The sequence below is a fragment of the Theropithecus gelada genome, chromosome 5 (assembly GCF_003255815.1).
Source record: "Theropithecus gelada isolate Dixy chromosome 5, Tgel_1.0, whole genome shotgun sequence".
NCBI classification, from domain to species: domain Eukaryota; kingdom Metazoa; phylum Chordata; class Mammalia; order Primates; family Cercopithecidae; genus Theropithecus; species Theropithecus gelada.
Window position 1 is genome coordinate 53,021,842 of NC_037672.1, and position 20,097 is coordinate 53,041,938.

Sequence of the window (20,097 nt, forward strand, 5' to 3'; positions counted from 1 at the left end):
AATCTGGAGGTATCTGCATTTTAACAAGCTTCCTAAATCTGATGCAGATGGTCCACCCATAGAGAAACACTGATCTAAATTCTAGTTAATGATTATAGTGCGTGTAAAGCTAGTTTCAGCTGGCATATATAGGAATCTAGCATTATACTACTCAACATCTCCAAATAGCATATTTAATATCTGACCTTATGTGAGGATTTTTTCATAATTGATGCTTTCATTTCCTAAATTGTCAGTTTTACCTATTAAAACAAAACATACTAGAGTGTTATTTAATATTTTCTCTTTGATTAAACACTGCTCTGTACTGCCAGTACTCCTAAGGTAATTAAGACACAGCTTTCCTTCAAAGAGGTCACATACCAGTTAGGATGCAGACACGTTACCAGACAATTACAGTACCATGTGGTGAATTCAGTAATACACAGTATGATTAGCATAGTAATAATAGAGATGTGCCTAGATGGATAATATTATCCTGTGTAAGTGTGTGATCTTATTAGGGGCATGTTTGTCCCCTAATGTCTGCTTACAATTTTCATAAATGCCTCTTTAGCCTTTCTTAGCATATTGTGAGAGTGTGCAGAAGATACGTTGTTACTGCTAATCTGTAGCCAAGATGAGAATAACAGATAAGGTCAAAAACTAAAAATGAAATAAAATGTGTCTTGCTATCTGTTTATTATGGAATGTTATTGGTAGAGTTTCCAGGATGGAGTTGGCTGTTTAGATAGAAACGGATGATCTTTAGAAAAAAACATGGCAGAGGCGGAATGTTTAAATTACGACCTTCTCTAAAGTCCTTAGTTCTCAATGATTCACTACAAATGGCTTAAAGACAGGATCTTATTAACTATCTCCACTGAGATAATTAAACAGTCCCAGTTATTTTTTAAAATACTAAAATATTTACAAACTACCTATAGCTAATAATAAAATTCAACATAGTGTATCAACTTATATGGATATTCTTGCCATCTGAAAAAGTTCCTTGAGAAAAATAAAATAATATCAGAAATAAAGGGAGAAACTATATTAAACTAAGAATTGAAATAGAAGTTTTCTCAGGTGACTAAATTTACCTTCTGTCACTGAGATAATATGTTTTGTCAGATCTCAGGCTTAGTTTGTACCACAGACTCTTTGTACAATTCTCATTTCATTGAGTTTCCTTCCCCTTAGATATTGTGGGTCTGTAGGTAAGGATCTCTATTTTATGTATAGAAAGACTCAAGCAGGCTAAGATACAAAGTTTTAACTCTGAGTCATATCTAAGACAAAATTCTCAACTTTCATAGCAGTATTTTAATTTGCAAGACTAACTTTCCAGTAAACGACCTTAATTTATATCCACAAGGGATAATGATGGCAGATGAAGTTATGAACCTGTGAGTGCTAATGATTGATGTAGATTATTTGACTTCAGTGCATTGACATCTGCTTTCATGTGTTGACATCCTGTTCTTTCCTGGGTTTGTCTACCAAAGTGAGAAGCTTAAATCAATCATGTCTATGTAATTATTTTTTTTCATGTAGCAAATAATGATATCAAGTGTGTATTATCGAATATTTGTTTGATGATGGTGAAGCACATCATAATTCCAAATTGCAGTGGCTCTTCTTCAAAACAGACTTAAAGGAAGAGGATTAATAAACACGTATTAGTAGCCCAACATCTAAAAGTTTCACTGAAGCTTCTTATCAGTAGAATTCATCAACTCTTCCCAAGCATTGGTCTTTGGAATACCCTTTTGCCAACGTAAACATGAGTAACATGGGGATGATATGGGAGTCCACCAGGGAAGAACCCAGGTAATGTTGGGCCAGCTTGTGAGTTTCTTTGTGGTGTTAGAGAGCCCTCTACTGCTTGTGGAGATGACACCTTTCAGTTAATTTATCTAGAAGTCTCTGTTTTTCCTAACTTGTTGGCACTTTGGTAGCACTCCTGGCTCTGCCCCCTCCCTCAACTAACACAGTCTGGGAGGGAGTTAAAAGCTGCCTCACTTCAAATCTGGGCCAATGCCTATGGGTTGTGTGTCTGAATTTATTCTTCATCACTGTCATTCAGAACAAATAAGATCTCTCTAGGCTCTGTTCTCACATGATGGTTGAATTACCCATGGAGCCCAAATATTTGCTAATTACTCCAAATAAAGAAGATAACATGAACTTAGATGAGGATATTTTCAAATTTTAAGATCATCCTGTTTAAACCACTGAAAAAGTAAAGATGTTAGCTATTCAGTACAAACCAGTGGTAAACTTGCCATCAGAAAACATATACAGACACGGACAACTAAGTTAGTTGGCCATATATGAATTTGAGCGGGTCATTTTCATTGTCTATAAGAGATGATACCACTCAAGGTACTTATTTTATGAGGGAAATTTTGGAGTTAAAGAATGTGATAGGACCAGACACAGTGGCTCATGCCTGTAATACCAGCACTCTGGAAGGCCAAGTCTGGGGAATCACTGGAGGTCAGCAGTTTGAGACCAGCCTGGCTAACATGGTGAAATCTGTTTCTACCAAAAATACAAAAAGAAAAACAAACAAACAAAAACTATCTGGGTGTGCTGGCATGCTCTTGTAATCCCAGCTACTTGGGAGGCTGAGGCACAAGAATCACCTGAACCCTGGAGTTAGAGGTTGCAGTGAGCTGAGTTCACGCCACTGCACTCCAGTCTGGGCGACAGAGGAAGACTCTGTCTCAAAAAAAACCAAAAAGTGATAGTTTTGGTTTTGTGGGGTTTGTTTTGTTTTGTTAATGATGAAACTACTCAGATGTAAAGGGCATGTTGCTTTTCTTTTAGTTTGTCTTCTTATGCTTGCAATGCACTTTCAATTCCATCAGTGCAAGAGTGCTTAGCACAGTTTAGGTAGTGCTGTATCATTGTATTGCACTTCATCACATCAATATTGGAAGATGACCTCTAGAATTGTTTGCTGGAAGTACTGTTGAAAATAGAATTGAACCAAATTTCTTGAAACACTCAAAGCTTTCACCCTATTTTTCCTATGAAACTTATATTTGTCTGTGATGATCAGAATGGATTCCCAATGGAATAGTATGTTCTATTTTAAACCTTTTTAATGCACTATTTATTCTTACCATAAGAAGAACTAGAAATAACTTTTTTTTTTTTTGGAGACAGAGTCTTGCTGTGTCGCCCAGGTTGGAGTGCAATGGTACAATCTTGGCTCACTGCAACCTCCGCCTCCAGGGTTCAAGCAATTCCCCTGCCTCATCCTCCTGAGTAGCTGAGACTACAGGCATGCACCACCATGCCCAGCTAATTTTTGTATTGTTAGTAGAGACAAGGTTTCACCATGTTGGCCAGGCTGGTCTCGAACTCCTGACATCAAGTGGTCTACCCGCCTCAGCCTCCCAAAATGCTGGGATAACAGGCATGAACCACCATGCTTGGCCATAGAAATCACTTTTTAACAGCTTTATTGAGATATAATTCACATACCATACAGTCCACACATTTAAAATGTGCAGTTCAGTAGTTTTGAGTATATTCACAGAGTTGTACAGTTTGTATGTAATCGTATCATCAGTTTGCATGTAATCATATCATAGGTAATCTTTTGTGACTAGTTTCTTTCCCTTGGTATAATATTTTCAAGATTTATCCATGTTGTGGCATGTATCAATACTTCATTGTTTTTTATGACTGACTAATATTATGATATATGGATGTAGCAAATTTTGTTTTTCCATTCATTAGTTGATGGACATTTGGGTTATTTCCACCTTTTGGCTGTTATGAATAATGCTGCTATTAACATATGCAAAAGTAACTTTTGAGAATTATGAAAATATAGACTCTATTTTAGAGCCAAACGGATCCCTAGAGATAACCTAAATCATAGCTTCCGTTTTCAGATGATTGAACTCAAACACAGGGAAATAAAATGACTTGCTCAGTCACATATACAGAAACAAATGGAAAACACTCTACACACATGTCTAAAGAATAGCCATTTGTACACGAAGTTAATGATCATGGCATGTATTTGGGATTAATAGTGGAGTTTTCCCCCATTAGAAGCTTAGTAAAGGGAAGAGTCTATTGTCATTCAAGAGAAAAACTAGCTAACTGGCAGAGGAAACTGATCTCCTGACCTTGCTCCCGTTAGCAATGAGCTCTAATATATAGACACTTACTGCACTAGAGATTAAAAATGACTCTGGACAGGGCAGCTTAAGTTGTTTTTATGTTAGGCACGTAGCAGGTACTCAGTAAACACTTGTTGAATTGGAGACTACAAAGAAATTTAATGGAAGCATATCAGAACACTATTGTCCACAGAATTTCTAAAGCCTTCCATATAAATTTCTAGGAATATTCTTATACTAAAAAAATTGCAAGTAATTTACTCACCCTTAGTTATTATATAAGCATTCCTATAGTGCAAAGAAAAAACAATTTGGAATGCTACTTCTGTTTACGTTGCAGAGTGTTTGATATTTACCCTGAGAAAGAGGAAATAGTTTTTAGTTTATTTCCTAGAGTTACTGTATTCATTAATGCAGTTTAAGGAAAATGAAGCTCCTATTTTACATGTACATTAAAATAGGAAGGTTTCCTCTTCTGCTTCTTTTTTCTTATATAATGATAGGATAAAAGACTATTTTGTAATTTTCTGGAATTAATTCTACTTTGGTTTTTTAAGATAAAGATTTATTCAATTGAATTTACCTTTGATTTTTTTTTTTTTTTTTTTTCTTTTAGAAAAGAACTTGGATTCTCTTATTCCTATTACAGATAGCAACCATTACTATTTTGTATTTGGAGAAATGTTTTGTCATAGACACTGAGCAGTTTATACGCTGGGGATAAACATACTTCTGCAATGGAAAATGTTAAGAGTGATGTTACATTCAGTCTTCTTTAATTTTTCTAAGTAGATGTAGTTCAAAATTGAATTTCTAATAAATATTTTAAAGTTTTCAGATTATAATAAACATTTGCAGGTCATACAATATCTCAGCTGATAGGGATACACTGAAGGAAATTATGACAAGCCCATTTTTACACATAAAAATGGCAGATGAACTTTGTTTTGACCAAGTACACATGAGTACACTTTAAAAATTGTAAATTAATCTTTCGACCTATGTCCTTTTCTTGCGAAGAAATTTGTATATATCTATATTTCTAAATTTAAAATCCCTTTCAAATTTTAAGCCATCATTTTAAGATAAGCTGTAAAATAAATTTGACTTCTGATATCAGATATAGACTTACAGTATTGTTGCTAAACAAATATTGGACTCCAGAACCAAAGTATAGTACATTATAACCCTTATGCAAATTATCCCAAAGCCAGATATGGAAATTGATTTTAGTTTTTGCACGAGAAAAGGCATGTTAATGGGAAATAGTAGGGCCAAGGGTGGTAAAAACAAGATAGGGAGAAGCCTTGGAAGTTGCTCTTTAAAATTAAGGTGCCTAAGTAACAAAGTGAAAATAATGAGGTGGGGGTGTGGTTTAAGATGTATGTTTTATAATACCTCTAAAGACCAAGCTCAGGAAAACATGGTATCTTCTCATCAGATCTAAGAATAAAACTCAGGGAAGCTGGGTGCGGTGGCTCACAGCTGTAATCCCAGTGCTCTGGTAGGCAGAGGCAGGAGGATCGCTGGAAGCCGGGAGTTGGAGATCAGCCTGGGCAACATAGTAAGACTCTGTCTCTACAAATTTTTTTTTTTAAAGTGTCTGTGCATGGTAGCATATGCCTGTAGTCCTACCTACAAGCTGAGGTAGGAGGGTTACTCTAGCCCAGGAGTTTGAGGCTACAGTGAGTTATGATCATGCCACTGTACTCCAGCCTGGATGACAGATTAAGACCCTGTCACCCTCCCCACCAAAAAAAGACTTCAGAAGACTTGAACTTACTAGAAATAAAAATAAAGAATTGAACTGCTTTACTCAGATCATTATATTAAAGGAATGGAACTGAAAGGCTAGAGAAAAAATTAAGCATTTAGAAAAAAACAGTAAGTATCAGTATTTTACAGTCAGCAAAGTGATTATAAAGAGAAACTAATTTCGCTGTCTAGGTTAAAATAACTCTTGAAGCTAAAATTAGAAATTAAATGCTGGCCTGAATAGACCATTGATACACTGTGTTTTACTTTTATAAGTGACTTTCCTTTATTTTCAACTCCTTGATTTAATAGAAACCCAAGAGCCTGCCTGTTTCTCCAGTGTCAGCTTTCTGGCAGGTCACTGCTGCACCACGGTGCTGAACTCCCTCGATTGCCACACCTGCCGAGTTATTAATTCTCCCATGCTTTCAAAGCACATTCTGTCTGTCTCTCTCTCTCTCTCTCTCTCTCTCTCTCTGTCTCTGAGTTCTCGTCCTGTCCATTATCTTTCTCCCAAAAATACCTACGTGACCCTCAAAATTCACTCCCTGTGTGGCTGATCTAACTGAACCTCAGCTAATCTGCCAGACTGCATAGCGCTTCAGAGTGGAAAGGCTGGAGCTCTGACTTCAGACTTGGATTAGAACCTCAGCCGTGACTGCCTCTATGGCCTTCAGCCTGTTAATTAACCTTTCTAAAACTTGTTCTTCTTATCTGAAAAATCTGGTTAGTAATTCCTTCCTCCATGATGTCTTTGAGGATTGAATGAGATAATGCACGTAAACTCTTAGCACAAAGCCTGGCTTTTTATGGTGAGCTCTCAATCAATGGTAGTTATGTATGCCTTTTTTTTTTATTTTAATAATAATCACATTTCAAGTTTCCATTTCTCTGCTATCTTGTAAATTCCGTGAAGGGTGGGATTGTGTTTTCTTAGCCTCTGTATCTCCAGATTCTAATAAGTAGTGTACACTCAGAAAATGTTTCCCGTATGAGCACCTGCCCATGGTTGTAGAAGCACCCAAAGCCCAGGTGTAGGTTGACATCAAACTTTCATTCACTTTCCAGTTGCTGCTCATCATCCTAAAAAGCAGCAGAAAGTCAAAATGATGTCAGAAACAAGCCTTGACCCATTTTGCTGGCACAGTCCTCCTCTGGCTGAGGTGAGGGTGTTCAGGAGAGGATGACAGGATAATTTGCGTGCCTCCTGCACATCTTTGTCTCAAGAATTCCACATTCAGAGTTAACAGTTTGGGAAATTGTGTATCTGTTAAATCAAAACTGTATTAACAAACCCTTAATAAATTTGCAGTAAGGTAATAATTGAAAGAAGTTAGCAAAAACAATTTTCTTTTTCCTTCTTTCCTTCTACAGGTATCCCCGTATTCTTTTGATTTTGTTTCAGTGACTAAAGATTTGAAAATACTTTATTTACTAATGTTACGAAAAATATTTTTTCATCAACTAATTTCATCCCCCCAAAGAATGTGGTGTTGTATTTTTTTTTTTTTTTTTTTTTTTTGCTGTTCCAGTCAACGAAAGGGACACTTTATTGAGGCTCCAGGGCCACAGGGCCTGGGCAGGAGGCTGCCCTTCAAGGAAAGAAGAGCCTTATTTGACCTTCTTCTTGGGGCGCAGGTTGTTGGTGTGGCCACACTTCTTCTTGTGGCGGTTGACAGCACGAGGGTGAAGGCGAGCGTAGCACTTGCGGCAGATCATCTGGTTGCGGTTGTATTTCTGGGCAAGCTGGCAGAGGGAAGGCTCAATAATGCCACCTCGCAGGCGCAACACCAGGTGCAGGGTGGACTCTTTCTGGATGTTGTAGTCTGAGAGAGTGCGGCCATCTTCCAGCTGTTTGCCGGCAAATATCAGACGCTGCTGGTCAGGTGGGATACCCTCCTTGTCTTGAATTTTGGCTTTGACGTTCTCAATGGTGTCACTGGGCTCGACCTCAAGGGTGATGGTTTTGCCCGTGAGGGTCTTCACAAAGATCTGCATGTTTGCGTCTGCAGCTTGGCCGCCTCGCTGAAGAAAAAGAGTGTTGTTGTATTTTATGTTCTAAATTACTGCCTCCCTAAGACAATGTTTTTATGTTTATAATAATGATAAACATCACTTTTCTGAACAAGATCTCAAAGACAAATGAAAGCTTCCAGCTGCCTTGAAAATAGTTTGGGGACTAAACCCAAAATTTCTTCAAACCTTAAACAACCTTTGTGTTTGGCGTGAAGTGAAATAATTTTTTTTTTTTTTTTTTTCCTGCTCTCAAGCCAGAACAAACAGATATAGTGTGTGGCAAAGCCATACTCAAACATTACCTTGCCCGAACATATCATTTTCTGGGTTCTCTGTATACCACAAAGAGTACAGTGTTAAAATTATGGGCATAATGGCAAAGCTCCCACCTCTAATTGTGCATTGGAAAAAAGAAATTATTTTCTTTAAGTGAGGATGGGAGAAAACCCATGGCACAGCTGCAGATTCATTAAGTTTTGAATAGATGGGAAAAAGAAAATTTAAAATAATCAATGTACAGATATCAGAGAATGCTTCTAGGCAAAATTAGTTTTACAAATTATAAACAGTATGTTTTCAAAATGTTTAATCAAACACTACTGCAAGCACTCAGCAAAATCTTGATGATACTGATTTTATTCAACAGCCATTTACTAAGCACACGCAGTGTTCTAGGTACCTAGCTAGGTGCTGGTGTTGCAAAGATAAAGACTAATCTGGAAACGAGACAAGCCTCTGAGCCTATGAATTTCAGTGTTATGTGCTAAGCAGTCGGTTATAGCTATGAACAAAGTGTCTTGAAGCCTGGAGGAAGAAGCAGCTCCCTCTCCAGGGTGCTAGAGATGGCTTCCCGGATTAGATGACACTTGAACTGAGAGATGAAGTATTTACCAGGCAGAGAGAGGTGGAGAAAGGATTGAAGGTAGAAAGAACAACATGTACAAATGGAAAGAGTTGCAAAACTGCAATGAGAGGTTTGTAGAGATATGTTGGGTTGCAATTGGGAGGGACTTCATGTGCCAGATTGAGGCATGTGGATTGTATCCCAAATGCAATGGGGAAGTAGGAGAGGCTAAGGATGAACTGGTATGGAAAACAGGGAAATAGTCTTGCCCCTGCGAAAGACTAATGCAGTGGAAATGGAAAGGAGAGATCTGACTCGAGAGACACATCCTTTTTTTTGAGGCATAATCCATACAATTTGGTAATTGATCAAATATGTAGGTAAGAGATTGTCTTAGTCCATTTTGTGCTGCTATAACAGAATAGCATGGGCTGGATAAGATACTTATTTCTTACAGTTCTGGAGGCTGGAAAGTCCAAGCTCAAAGTTCTCACATCTGACAAGGGCCTTCTAGCTCTGTCATCCCATGGCAGGCGGCAGAAGGGCAAGAAAGTGAACTTAGTGAACAGAGAGGAGAGGGTCAAACTCATCCTTTTACCAGGAACCTACTCCCGTACTAACCATCCCACTCCCACAATAACAGCATTAATCCAATCTTGAGGGCAGAGCCCTCATTACCTAATCACCTCTTAAAGGTTCCACCTCTCAACAACTGTTTCACTGGGGATCAAGTTTCTAACACATAAACTTTGGGAGACACATTTAAACTATAGCAGGGATAAACATCCTTAAGGAAAACAGTTGGCTTATAAACACAGTGTAAATGTTGTAACAAGAGTAAGATTCTATTCTGTGAGTTCTACACATGTCTCAGCCCAGGATTCCCTGAGAAGTGCACTGTCAATCAATCAGCAGGCAGTCATGGTTCACTTTTCACCTTCTAGCTGTAGAAAGAGATGCAAAACAAATGGAAGGTAAAGCAACTCCTCTTCCCACCCCCTACTTAAGAGCTCTGTTCCTTTTTCCCCCCCGCATGCACATACCCCTACCTCCAAGCAATTTCTTAGACATTACAAGCTGTTAATCAGAAGGACATTCAGAGCTGGCACTAGCTGAGTGAGTAGGATTGAAATAGAATGAGATGATCCTTAGTTTTCTCTAAGTATCATATTTCTTTGATTCTAGAAGACAGAATAGGTGATAAACAATGCCACAGTCATACAAATAAGAAAGAGCCGTGGAGGCCATGTCCTATGCAAAATGGTCTCCTTTACTGTGTCTCTGAGTCTCATTCTTGACACCGTCCTATGGTGTAAGTAGGGAAGGACTATTTAAGAGAGATTTGGAGATATTCTGTCAGATCCTTCTGGCCTTCCACAACTATGTCATCATGCCCACTACTGGGCATATCCAGATCCATTTTCTCTCTGCTTGTCTTTACCATCTACACTCAGCAAAATCTGTACTTCTTTGGCCCAGAGCTGATTTTGTCAGTAGGACAGAGAAAGAAAGAGTTTTTTTTTTCTTTGTCTTGTGAGAACATAGATCTTAATTCATCAGCATTCATTCAGTGTGCATTATATAGCCAGCAAGGGAGATGTGTATTTAGCATATTGTAGAACAGTATTTTTTTTAGCACAACATTGTGTTTATTTCATGAATGATTATACTTAATAAAAAATACATTATTTAGTTTGAATCAATTGAATGAGAGAAGTTATGGCCTAGAAATAAGAATTATGAAATAATAAGAATAGTTCATTTTAATATTCTCTTGAGTCTAAAATTTAGAACAGTATTTTTTAATTTTGTGGGTCGTGATCTATTAGTGGTCATAAAGCCAATTTAGCAGGATGTGACCAATATTAATAACAAAATAGAAAATATCCCAGCAAACTAAGAATAATTTAGTGAAATTTGTGTCTGATTTATATGTATGTATACTGTCATGATATAAAATGTGTTTCTAACTGAATCATCATTAAAACTTTAAAATATTATATCTGGACTGCTTATGAGGATAGTTCACTTGAATGAGAGGTTAGACAGACTTTTGAATACAGGCCTGGAAACCAAATCTCGGTGTCAGTATGGGAAATTGATTATAGTCTTAGCATTCCTGTAAGTGAACTTTCAGAGCACAGCCTTTGTGTAAGATTGAAGCACCTTTGTTAGGCAGGTTTTTCTGTCTGAATTTGATATGTTCCAGGCCTCTTCCCTAGCTTCAAGTAGTTCCGTTGCTTGGGACAGCATAACTCCAGTCTTCACATGATATTCTGCCTGGGTGCATATCTGTCTCTGTGTCCAAATTTCCCCTTTCTTTAAGGACACTAGTCATATTAGATTCAGGCCCATCTTAATGACTTTATTTTAACTTGATCATCTCTGTCAAGACCCTGTTTCTAAATAAGATAACTTTCTAAAATATGAGAGATTATGGCTTCAGTGTATATTTTTGGGGTGACATAATTCAACTGATAACAATATATTTCAAATTTCCACTAAACAGACAAAAAATGGTAGAAATATTTTTCTGTCTTATTGGAATGAAATCTAAATCTTTGGAAGTCTTTTTGTCTATTTGTTTTGCCTTCAAAATAATACTTCTTACTGTTAGCTAAAAATGTCTGTTGTGTGAATACTAACAACTTCAGCTCTTTGCATTTAACCTTTGGTCTGGAAAATCTATTTGCCCTTGAACTGCAATAATTTGTATTTCTACTGGCTAAGATTTGTGCTCTTAGGCACAAAGTGCAAATAATAAAACTATAAACAAAGCTGCCTGGGTTTACAAAAAAGAATTGTAAAATATCCCCCACCCCCAACAAATTACAGCTGCAAACAGTTATGAACTGATCTGAAAACTCTTACATTTGTTTTCCAGAAAAAAAAAAAAATGGGGACTTTTTTTTTTTTTTTAATGTTCTTCATTGGGACCAAACCAAAAACCTAAGCAACTGAACAGTGGCTGCCACACACCTCCCCAGTTGGCAGGGGGCGTGGTTAATGACTGAGACTGGATAAATTGAAAATGCTCAAGTACATGTGTTGCACTTCATGGTTTGAGAACAAGGAAGGAAAGGAAAATGTGCTAACTTCACTTATCATTCTCTAAGAAAATTCCTCCCCTTACATTCTGCAGCGCATGTGGAAAATGCCTGAGTTCCTGAAAAAAATGTTTACTTTATACTTTTCTTTTACTTGTCCCTCACTTTCTCTCTCTCTTTTGCTCCTTGTTTTGTTTTTTAAGCCTCATAGATGGTTTTTCTAGTTTCTTCAAAGAATGGCACCAAATTCTTAGCATTTACTTGTTTTTCTGAACTTTTCAGTACTCAAGGAACACTTACAAACTATTTCTTCTGTCTCAAACCACTTGGAAATGTATTTAAAGTGTGTGACTAAATATGCAAATTATGTTAATTTTTTGGTAGCCAGCCACATTAACCAATTAGAAAGTTGAATTCATTGGAGAGTTAAAAAGGGAATTGAATGGAATGGTGGTTTGATCAAGTAATTGAAGGTCCATTCTGGGTGCTTGCCCTGGGAATTCTCCCAACATTTGGTTTTTCTTAGACATATACAACAGTATGCCTTTCATGATTTCCTTTAGCTTGCTGTATAATTAAACTGATAGGCTTTGCACTGCATTCTGTGGCTTCAGTTTAGAAATTAGTGCAGCTCATGAAGAGATTATCAGTCTAGGTGTCGTTTATTTATGTGCATTAACCAATGTCAAGCTGTATAAAAAGTTAGACAGGACTCTGCTAAAACTTCTAAGTTATTGGCATTCTTGGTAGTAGCTTCTTAGATTTAGACTATTATTTAGGTCTATATGATAAATATTCTTCCCACAAGCAGTTATTTTGAGAATATAGTACCATGTATCTGAGAACATTAAGCATAATCACATAAATGAGGTGATTGCCCAAATCTCTCAGTGTATATTTGATTTTTTTAAAGTAAACTACTTATAATTGGCTGCTTAAGCTTGGCCATTATTGAGAGTCAGCAAATAGGAAATAATTAAAACATGGAGTTGTTACTGGTAACCAAGGAGGAAATCAAGTGAATTCTAAGTTGTTTCAATTTGTCATTGGCTTAATTTCATAACACACACTTCCTTCTTCATTCACAGAACATTTGCTTATTTTTAAAAATTAAAAGTGAATCAATTCTCAATTTTATATTTAGGAAAAAATTATGACAAATTATACTCAATTTAGAATTTAGGCAAAATCCTTTAGTATCATTGATCATGACAGATTGACACAAAAACAGGAATAGGTGTAAATAATCTTTGTTAAAGATGTTTTGGAGCCTGTAGTAATAGTATAATATCTTCAAACAACTATATAAAAATGGTAATTTTTTCAAATGTTGTGCATTCTGGTTTGTACATTTTGTGGAGAAGTTTATTTTCTTGATTTTATTTGGAAGAATTGTCCTTGGCCATTTTTCTTTAAAATTGCCTTCAAAATCAATGCATTAAATTTATTTCTAAAATGAGTTGGCGTAATCAATTTGAAATCAATGATTTAGTTGTCTCAAAATGTATGCCTGTGTTTAGATTATATTAATAAATCCCAGAAAAGTCTACTTTTAGGAAAGGGAAAAGAGAAATATGCTTTTAAAATAAAAATTGATTTATTTATCCTCATTTTCTTTCCAAATTATATTGTTTTTCTCAGGTAGTGTGCATGGATTGCTCCACTGTGTACTGCTGATTGTTGACTAAATGTAATACTGACTCTGCTTTATTTTACTTAAATTTCAGTGCTTACATTTTCTTTTTTAGAACAAAAACTGGTCAAAATTCAGGGGCATAGCCAAATTAAAAATTTCTTATTTTGTCTTTCATTGATGAATTTACTTTGTGCAAATGCAGGCCAGATAAAATATTTGCTTATTATTAAAGTCTTGTGTTTCTATCAAGAGACATTCTTGACATCGTGCCAGTACATTTTAATAAATTAATCACCTTATAAGTGCTGTCAGGCATAATGCATTACGAATAGACTTTGACTAAGGTGATGTAAAGTTGCCATAATCAGAAGCATGACAAGGAGCTTATCAAGTCCACGAGATCTTGCTGTGGCTGCTGGAATGCAGACTGGCCATCGAATGCGTTTTCTTTACTAACTGAGTCATCTCGCCGTACTTTGATAGGTTAAAAATGAAGGGAAAACAATAAGAAAAATGAACTAATATGTAACACAGTGGTTTACACATGACTAGCTGCATCATCTGAATGAGTTATGTACTCACTCTGAGACTGCTTTTCCCACCTGAATTAAAGAAGAAGCAAGAAGCCAGTACCAGGAAAGTTTTGTGAGGATCTAATTGAGATAATTAATATAGGACCTGTGGTAGGATCTGGCCCGCAGTCATAATTGATATGAAATTTGTGACGGAGATAAAAGGAAAACAGTATTGCTTCTGTTTGCTGCAAAGAAATTTGGCACACAGACACACACAAATAGCTAAGACACATGAACAGCTGTGTTCAGAGCCCTGAACCATTTAAATCATCTCTCAAAAGCACTTAAGAAAACCAAGTATATTGCTAATTGAGTGTACATCAAAGAATGTTACAGTAACCATGTTAATTTTCCTTCAGTTTGCTACATGTTAGAGTAAAGGATCTGTTCTGGGCAAAGAAAGTATGTAGTACTCATTTTACAAAATATGGAAGCCTTTCCTGGAATAACAAAATAATTATAGGTTTTTAGTGGCAGGTGTTTTTTTTTGTTTGTTTTTTTGTGTTTTTTTTTGGCATAGTGTTTCTTTGGCATAATGATCAATTTCTTGATCAGGAAACCCAGTTCTAACATTTTTATAATTGTTTCGTTTAGTGTTTTCTAGGAATATTTGGAAGTCAAATGTGTAAGTGACTTCTGTCAGGTTGACTTAAAAGTAGACACCTCCTATAATAGCACTGTTTCAGGTGGTTTCCTATAACAACACCTGGGAAATGTCCAGGTGTTGTCCCCGTTAACTCTTCAACCCTGCAACCTAATTCTACAAGCTTTGCCCTCAGCCCATCCACATTACAGCCCATCACTTACCTCTCACCTGGGAAGAGTTAACACCATTAGTTATAAACATTAAGATACTTGGCAACATGGGCATTAGAACAGCTGATCAGTTTTGAAATTGGAAATCCAAATCATGAGAGAATGAAAAACAATGTGTCACATTTTATGTTCCATATTCCTTCTAAAATGTTAAGACCTATTCAACTTTCAGGACAGGATTTTGTTTGCTTATGTGTGTTTTACAGTGTAACTCTGTAATAAGAGTTTATTGACTGCAAGTTTAATACTATCAGTCAAAGCAGACTTTTCTCTTTTCATGAATGATGCTTAAGAAAATTAAGCAAAAAGAGAGACAAAGAGAATGCTGCAGTTAATTAGTTGCTTTCCCAGATGCTGTAAGGTGGTATACACACCAGGTGATATCCAAGAGGAACCCTAGGAGACAAAAGAAAATATTAGACCTTCTTTTTCATTTTATTTAATACTTTATCTTTCTACTTTTATCTGTTTAATGATGTGCATAATATATATATATTTAATCAGTTATATATTTGAGGGGAGTGGCTACTGAAAAGCAAGTTTTATGAGTGCATAATTTAAAAAGTTCAAAGATCACTCCAGTGGACAGCAAGGCGGATCTGATCTATACTGATAAATGATCTATACTTTGAGATCATTTATTAGGAAAAATAAAGCATGCTAAAGAAAGGCAAAGAAAATACAGCAAATATTTTACATTTTAAAAATTGAATTTCTAGGCCAGGCATAGTGGCTCATGTTTGCAATCCCAGCACTTTGGGAGGCTGAGGCGGGAGGATCGCTTGAGCCCAGGAGTTCAAGACCAGCTTGGGCAACATAGTGAAACTCCATCTCCACAAAAAAAATAAAAAATTAGCCTGGCATGGTAGCACGTGCCTGTGGTCCCAGATACCCCAGAGGCTGACATGGGAGGATCACTTGAGCCTGGGAGTTTGTGGCTGCTGTGAACCGTGATCGTACCACTGCACTCTAGCCTGGCCAACAGAGTGAGACCATGTCTCTTAAAAAAAAAAAAAATTAACTTTCAGTGTATTAAGCTTGATATTTTGTCTGTGTTGTTTGAGGAACTTAAACTTGTTAATTGTTTCATTTATGTCCTTTCATGTTATACACACTAGTTAATACTTAGTAGAGTAACTACAGAAGGACAAACAGCCCGTGAGTGTGGTGCTGTTTACTGATGTGCTCTTCATTGCTAGGGAATCATTCCTGAAGTGGCTCGTTCTTAACAGGAATGTTTTGTTGGTTGTTTCTTATTTTCATCATCATGTTAATGAGCTGCAATCAGCTTTGTTGAGATAAATTAGTATGTAATCGTTTTAAGGGTTTATGTGTAATATACGAATACTTGAATTGGGCCGCTAGAATAAGGCAGTAAAAAGCTTCCTCTGGAAAGTGTGATGTGAATTACTTTTGTCTTAGCTCATCTTGAAAGAAACCTCACTTGATGGTATCCTGACAAGAAGTAATTGACCTTGGCTAGGTCCGAGGTGGATCGTGTTTTACTAACCTTACTCCATCATAAGATTGGCTTTAATGTGCTAAATCAACATTTTTGACCGGTAGAACATTTTTAGTAAAATTGACATGTCATATTAACAGACATTATATTAATTCAAAATTTATTTTCCTTTTAGTTCGCAGGAAGATGAAAGACCTATTTCACCTTTCTATTTGAGGTATTTATTTGATTTTTGTTGGTCTACTACAGGGAATAAAGGAGGGTTAAGGCTTCTTTGGGTTTATTTGCTCATTTTAATCCCTTTCAATAGAACATTCATTACTGTGGCCAGACTAAGCTTGCTGGAGCTCTTTACCTTACTGTATTTTCCCCTTTGGTTCAAGAAATATATTTTTTAAATGTCTAATATAGTTCAAACAACTAAAATAAGATATTTTGTTTTAAATTTGAAAGTGTCAAAGTGATCATTTTAATTTAAAATCTGCCCGATGATTAGGCTGTAAGCAAAGTTAAAAATCTCTATTTTATACATATACGTATGCATAGGTTAGTGGGGGCCAATGGGTACAAGACCCACTCACAGACAAAGCCTTGGGTTGGGTTACATCATTTTCTATGTCATAGCGGAGAAGGAAACTAAATATTCAGCAAGTTTATAGGATTGAAGATGATTTTCTAAAGCTTATAAACCCAGAGTAACAACTGTTAAAGCAGGTATGTTAACAGAATTCAAGATCACTTCTCTCTGGTGAATGAATGCTGTACTGACAGGGTTTTCCAAGTGAGTCATCTGAGATATAGCCTAGAATCAAGTCTTCCTTATTGCATTTCTTTTCTTACTACCTACCACTTCAAAGGCTTAGAAAATATATTTGAAAAGTATATAAAATAATGTAAATGTAAAATAATGCTGATGTTTGTTTTTTGAAATCTTTCCTGAAGTCTACTGCTTTTTATTTATTTTATTTATTTTATTTTTTTTTTTTTTTTTATTTTTGACGGAGTCTCGCTTTGTCGCCCAGGCTGGATTGCAGTTGCATGATCTCAACTCACTGCAACCTCTGCCTCCTGGGTTTAAGCAAGTCTCTGCCTCAGCCTCCCGAGTAGCTGGGATTACAGGCACCCGCCACCATGCCTGGCTAATTTTTGTATTTTTAGTAGAGACGAGGTTTCACCATCTTGGCCAGGCTGGTCTGGAACTCCTGACCTCATGATCCACCCGCCTAAGCCTCCCTAAGTGCTGGGATTACAGGCATGAGCCACCACGTCCGGCCTGAAGTCTACTGTTTTTTAAAAGAAATGTCAGGATATGCAATACAGAATTTGTTTATTTATTTATTTTTGAATCTGACTTGTTGAAATAGTCCCAGAATAGATTTAGGCTATAATTCAACCACTAGTACTTCAGAAATGTGTCATAGGACTTCAGGCTTAGCCAAGTAACTGCTTTTTAGTATTGTTTACCCTTTAGTGACTTGCAGTGTATTGCATAATCACTTTATGGCAAGAGAGGGAACATTTGAGGTTTCAGTATGAGACAACGTGGTCCGTTTTTTTCATCCTGGTTTCCTGCCGACCAAATCAGCATACTCTGGTTCATAGGCTATCTCAACTATGCAATTCATGTGAACACATGAGGATGTTGCTGAGCACGTAGTGAGTCTGGTATTCATTATATAAATACACGCAGTAATATCAGCAAATGCTTGTTATATATTAATGGAAATTCAGTTTTACATAGTATAGGAGACTTTAGCACTGGATCATGCCAACTAATGAAAACTTATTTCTCTGAATGTCCTGTACTTGCAGAATGAAAGTACAAGAAAATAGAGTAAAAGAAAATCAATAATATATTTACCGAACTCTTAATAGAAGCTACTTGATTTTTTCAATGTTAAGTCATAGAAACTAAAATATGATAAAATTAGGGGGAAAAAGGGAATGAATATGCATACTGGCCCACATTTATGGTAGAAAAAGGAAAAGTTACCAGCAGGCATTCTTTTCATATGATGGATAAACCAAGCAGAACTATTTCACAAATGCAAAAATAGTAATTATTTAGCCTGAAATTAGAATTTCAGAAGTAGGCCCAATCAAGACATAAGACACGTCTGCTGAGAGGGATACTCACTGGAAGAAGATCCAGCCACAAGCAGCCATGGAGGGGATAGGGCTGGGAAAGCTGGTCAGCAGTGAGATATTCAGTTTGGTGGTTAATTCTGAAAGTTCTAGCATAAAGAGGTGAAACAGCAAAACTCAGTGGCTACAAGTCTGTGAGTGGACAGTCTTCAGAGAGTGCAGATCCGAACAGACAGAAGATGAGAGCAGAGCAGACCTCCAGTCTCAAAGGAAGGAGGGTAGATGATCCATAGCGGCGGTCAGGTACAGGAGGTCACATAGTGATCCTGCTAGTGGAGTGGAGAAGAGATGGATTGTATATAACAGGACAGGGTCTGTGTCTGGGATAGAGGATACAGATGGAGAGCATGTGAAGATGCCACAGTGCACACTAGTCGAGGTCCCAGGACCTTGCTGTGGCTAGGGGAGAAGAAAGGGATGCAGAAACAGGGAACCAGAGAAGCCGTTTCAGCCATTATGTTGCTCTTGTTATCACCTTATGGAATTTCAGTTCTGTAATGTGATATTCTTATTGAACAGTCATGCCTGAATCACATGTTAGTCTATCATGTATTTCAGTTACCTTCAGTAATAAGGTCCTTTCTGTAATAAGGTAGGGCTGTTGTAAATAGACACACAGTCATATTTTTATTCTAAATCAAATATCTTCTGTGATAACAACTCTGTCATCTCTAATTTCAGTACTTCTCCAACTTAACTCACCACAGAGCCATTTGTTGTTTTTTGCAAAGGAAGGAAACAGTAGCTATCAATCTACACCTGCCACCATTCCATGTAGCAAGTTAATTGCAGTTATAGGAGCTCAAACAGTAGGTGTCATTGTTCCCCAGACGCTTATTAGGGATTACCAGCCCAGCTGAAATGATTAGGGAAATGAAAGGGAAGAACAGGTTATGCCAAACCCTTAGTAAGACTACAACAGAATAAACATGACCTGCAAACTTAAGGTAGAGAACGTTCTTGGCCAGGATGTTCATACCCTGTTCTCTTTTATATTCTAGGCTGGAATCCCAAACAACAGGGCCCCTACCTCAGTTGCTCAGCTGAGCATCAAAACAACTTGGTGGTGGTGTTCTTCTGTGCCATATTCAACCTTTTATTGTCTGCATTCTTTTACCTGGCCTCCAGTCAGATCTGTCTAGGATCTGTGGCCGCTCTACTTCTGTTTGCCTGAGTTTTCAGTGTCTCCAAGCCTGAGTTTGGATTTCGGTGTTTGGTTTCCACTAAGACTCAAGTTCTGCATCTCCACTTGCTGTTTCTCCTCATCTCTACCGGCTCTCCCCTCCCCTACACCACTTTCATGCTCCTATGAGCAGGATCAGATCCCATCCTTATCCCATTTCATCAGACTTCTATCCTTGAAGTCGTTCTTTACAAATTCCTGGATTATACATATAACTTGCATGCGTAGAACCTGTGTTTAATGTGCTTTTTCAAAATCTTAGGATATGTGTTCAGGGGCTATATACCAGTTTTGTTCATTGGGCTCCAACTAGCTCACCTGGCATCTGAAACTTGGTCCTTGCTTAGCTAACACCTGTCTTCTAGCAGGTGCACTGATCTTCCTCTCTTTTCCTTTTCTCATTTAGTGCTCCATGAAAGTCCTGGAATTGACCATCTTTAAAAATATCAGCCCAAGTTTTAATACTCACAGTACAAACTGAGGCTAAATTA

At 37.0% G+C, this 20,097-nt stretch overlaps 2 protein-coding genes across 9 annotated transcripts in view; one reads left to right on the forward strand and one right to left on the reverse strand.

Moving 5' to 3' along the window:
* The window catches only part of FAM13A (family with sequence similarity 13 member A), a 329,503-nt gene that overhangs the window by 227,881 nt on the left and 81,525 nt on the right, over positions 1-20,097 (forward strand). For 4 of the 6 annotated variants that reach the window (XM_025385808.1, XM_025385807.1, XM_025385809.1 and 1 more), the window contains one exon: positions 16,454-16,495. The exons of the other annotated variants lie outside the window; for them this stretch is intronic. In XM_025385808.1, coding sequence (XP_025241593.1) covers positions 16,454-16,495 — 42 coding nt within the window. The remainder of the gene's footprint in view (positions 1-16,453; positions 16,496-20,097) is intronic. 6 annotated transcript variants of the gene reach the window in all.
* On the reverse strand, positions 7,381-7,921 carry LOC112624811 (ubiquitin). 3 transcript variants are annotated; one of them, XM_025385816.1, is made up of 2 exons: positions 7,778-7,914; positions 7,381-7,690 (listed from the first exon to the last, which is right to left on the reverse strand). In XM_025385816.1, the coding sequence occupies exons 1-2, from the start codon at positions 7,878-7,880 to the stop codon at positions 7,494-7,496; spliced, it is 300 nt and encodes a 99-aa protein (XP_025241601.1). In that variant the 5' UTR covers positions 7,881-7,914; the 3' UTR covers positions 7,381-7,493. The 3 variants fall into 3 exon arrangements, with proteins under 3 accessions (XP_025241601.1, XP_025241598.1, XP_025241599.1); XM_025385813.1 differs by having other exon boundaries at positions 7,381-7,541; positions 7,588-7,914; XM_025385814.1 differs by having other exon boundaries at positions 7,381-7,921.

Coding starts and splice junctions, on each gene's coding strand:
- LOC112624811 (XM_025385813.1), bottom strand. CDS start 7,880: ATGCAGATCTTTGTGAAGACCCTCACGGGCAAAACCATCACCCTTGAG. Junction 7,542..7,587: donor AACCAGATGATCTGCCGCAA/GTGCTACGCTCG, acceptor CGCCACAAGAAG/AAGTGTGGCCACACCAACAA.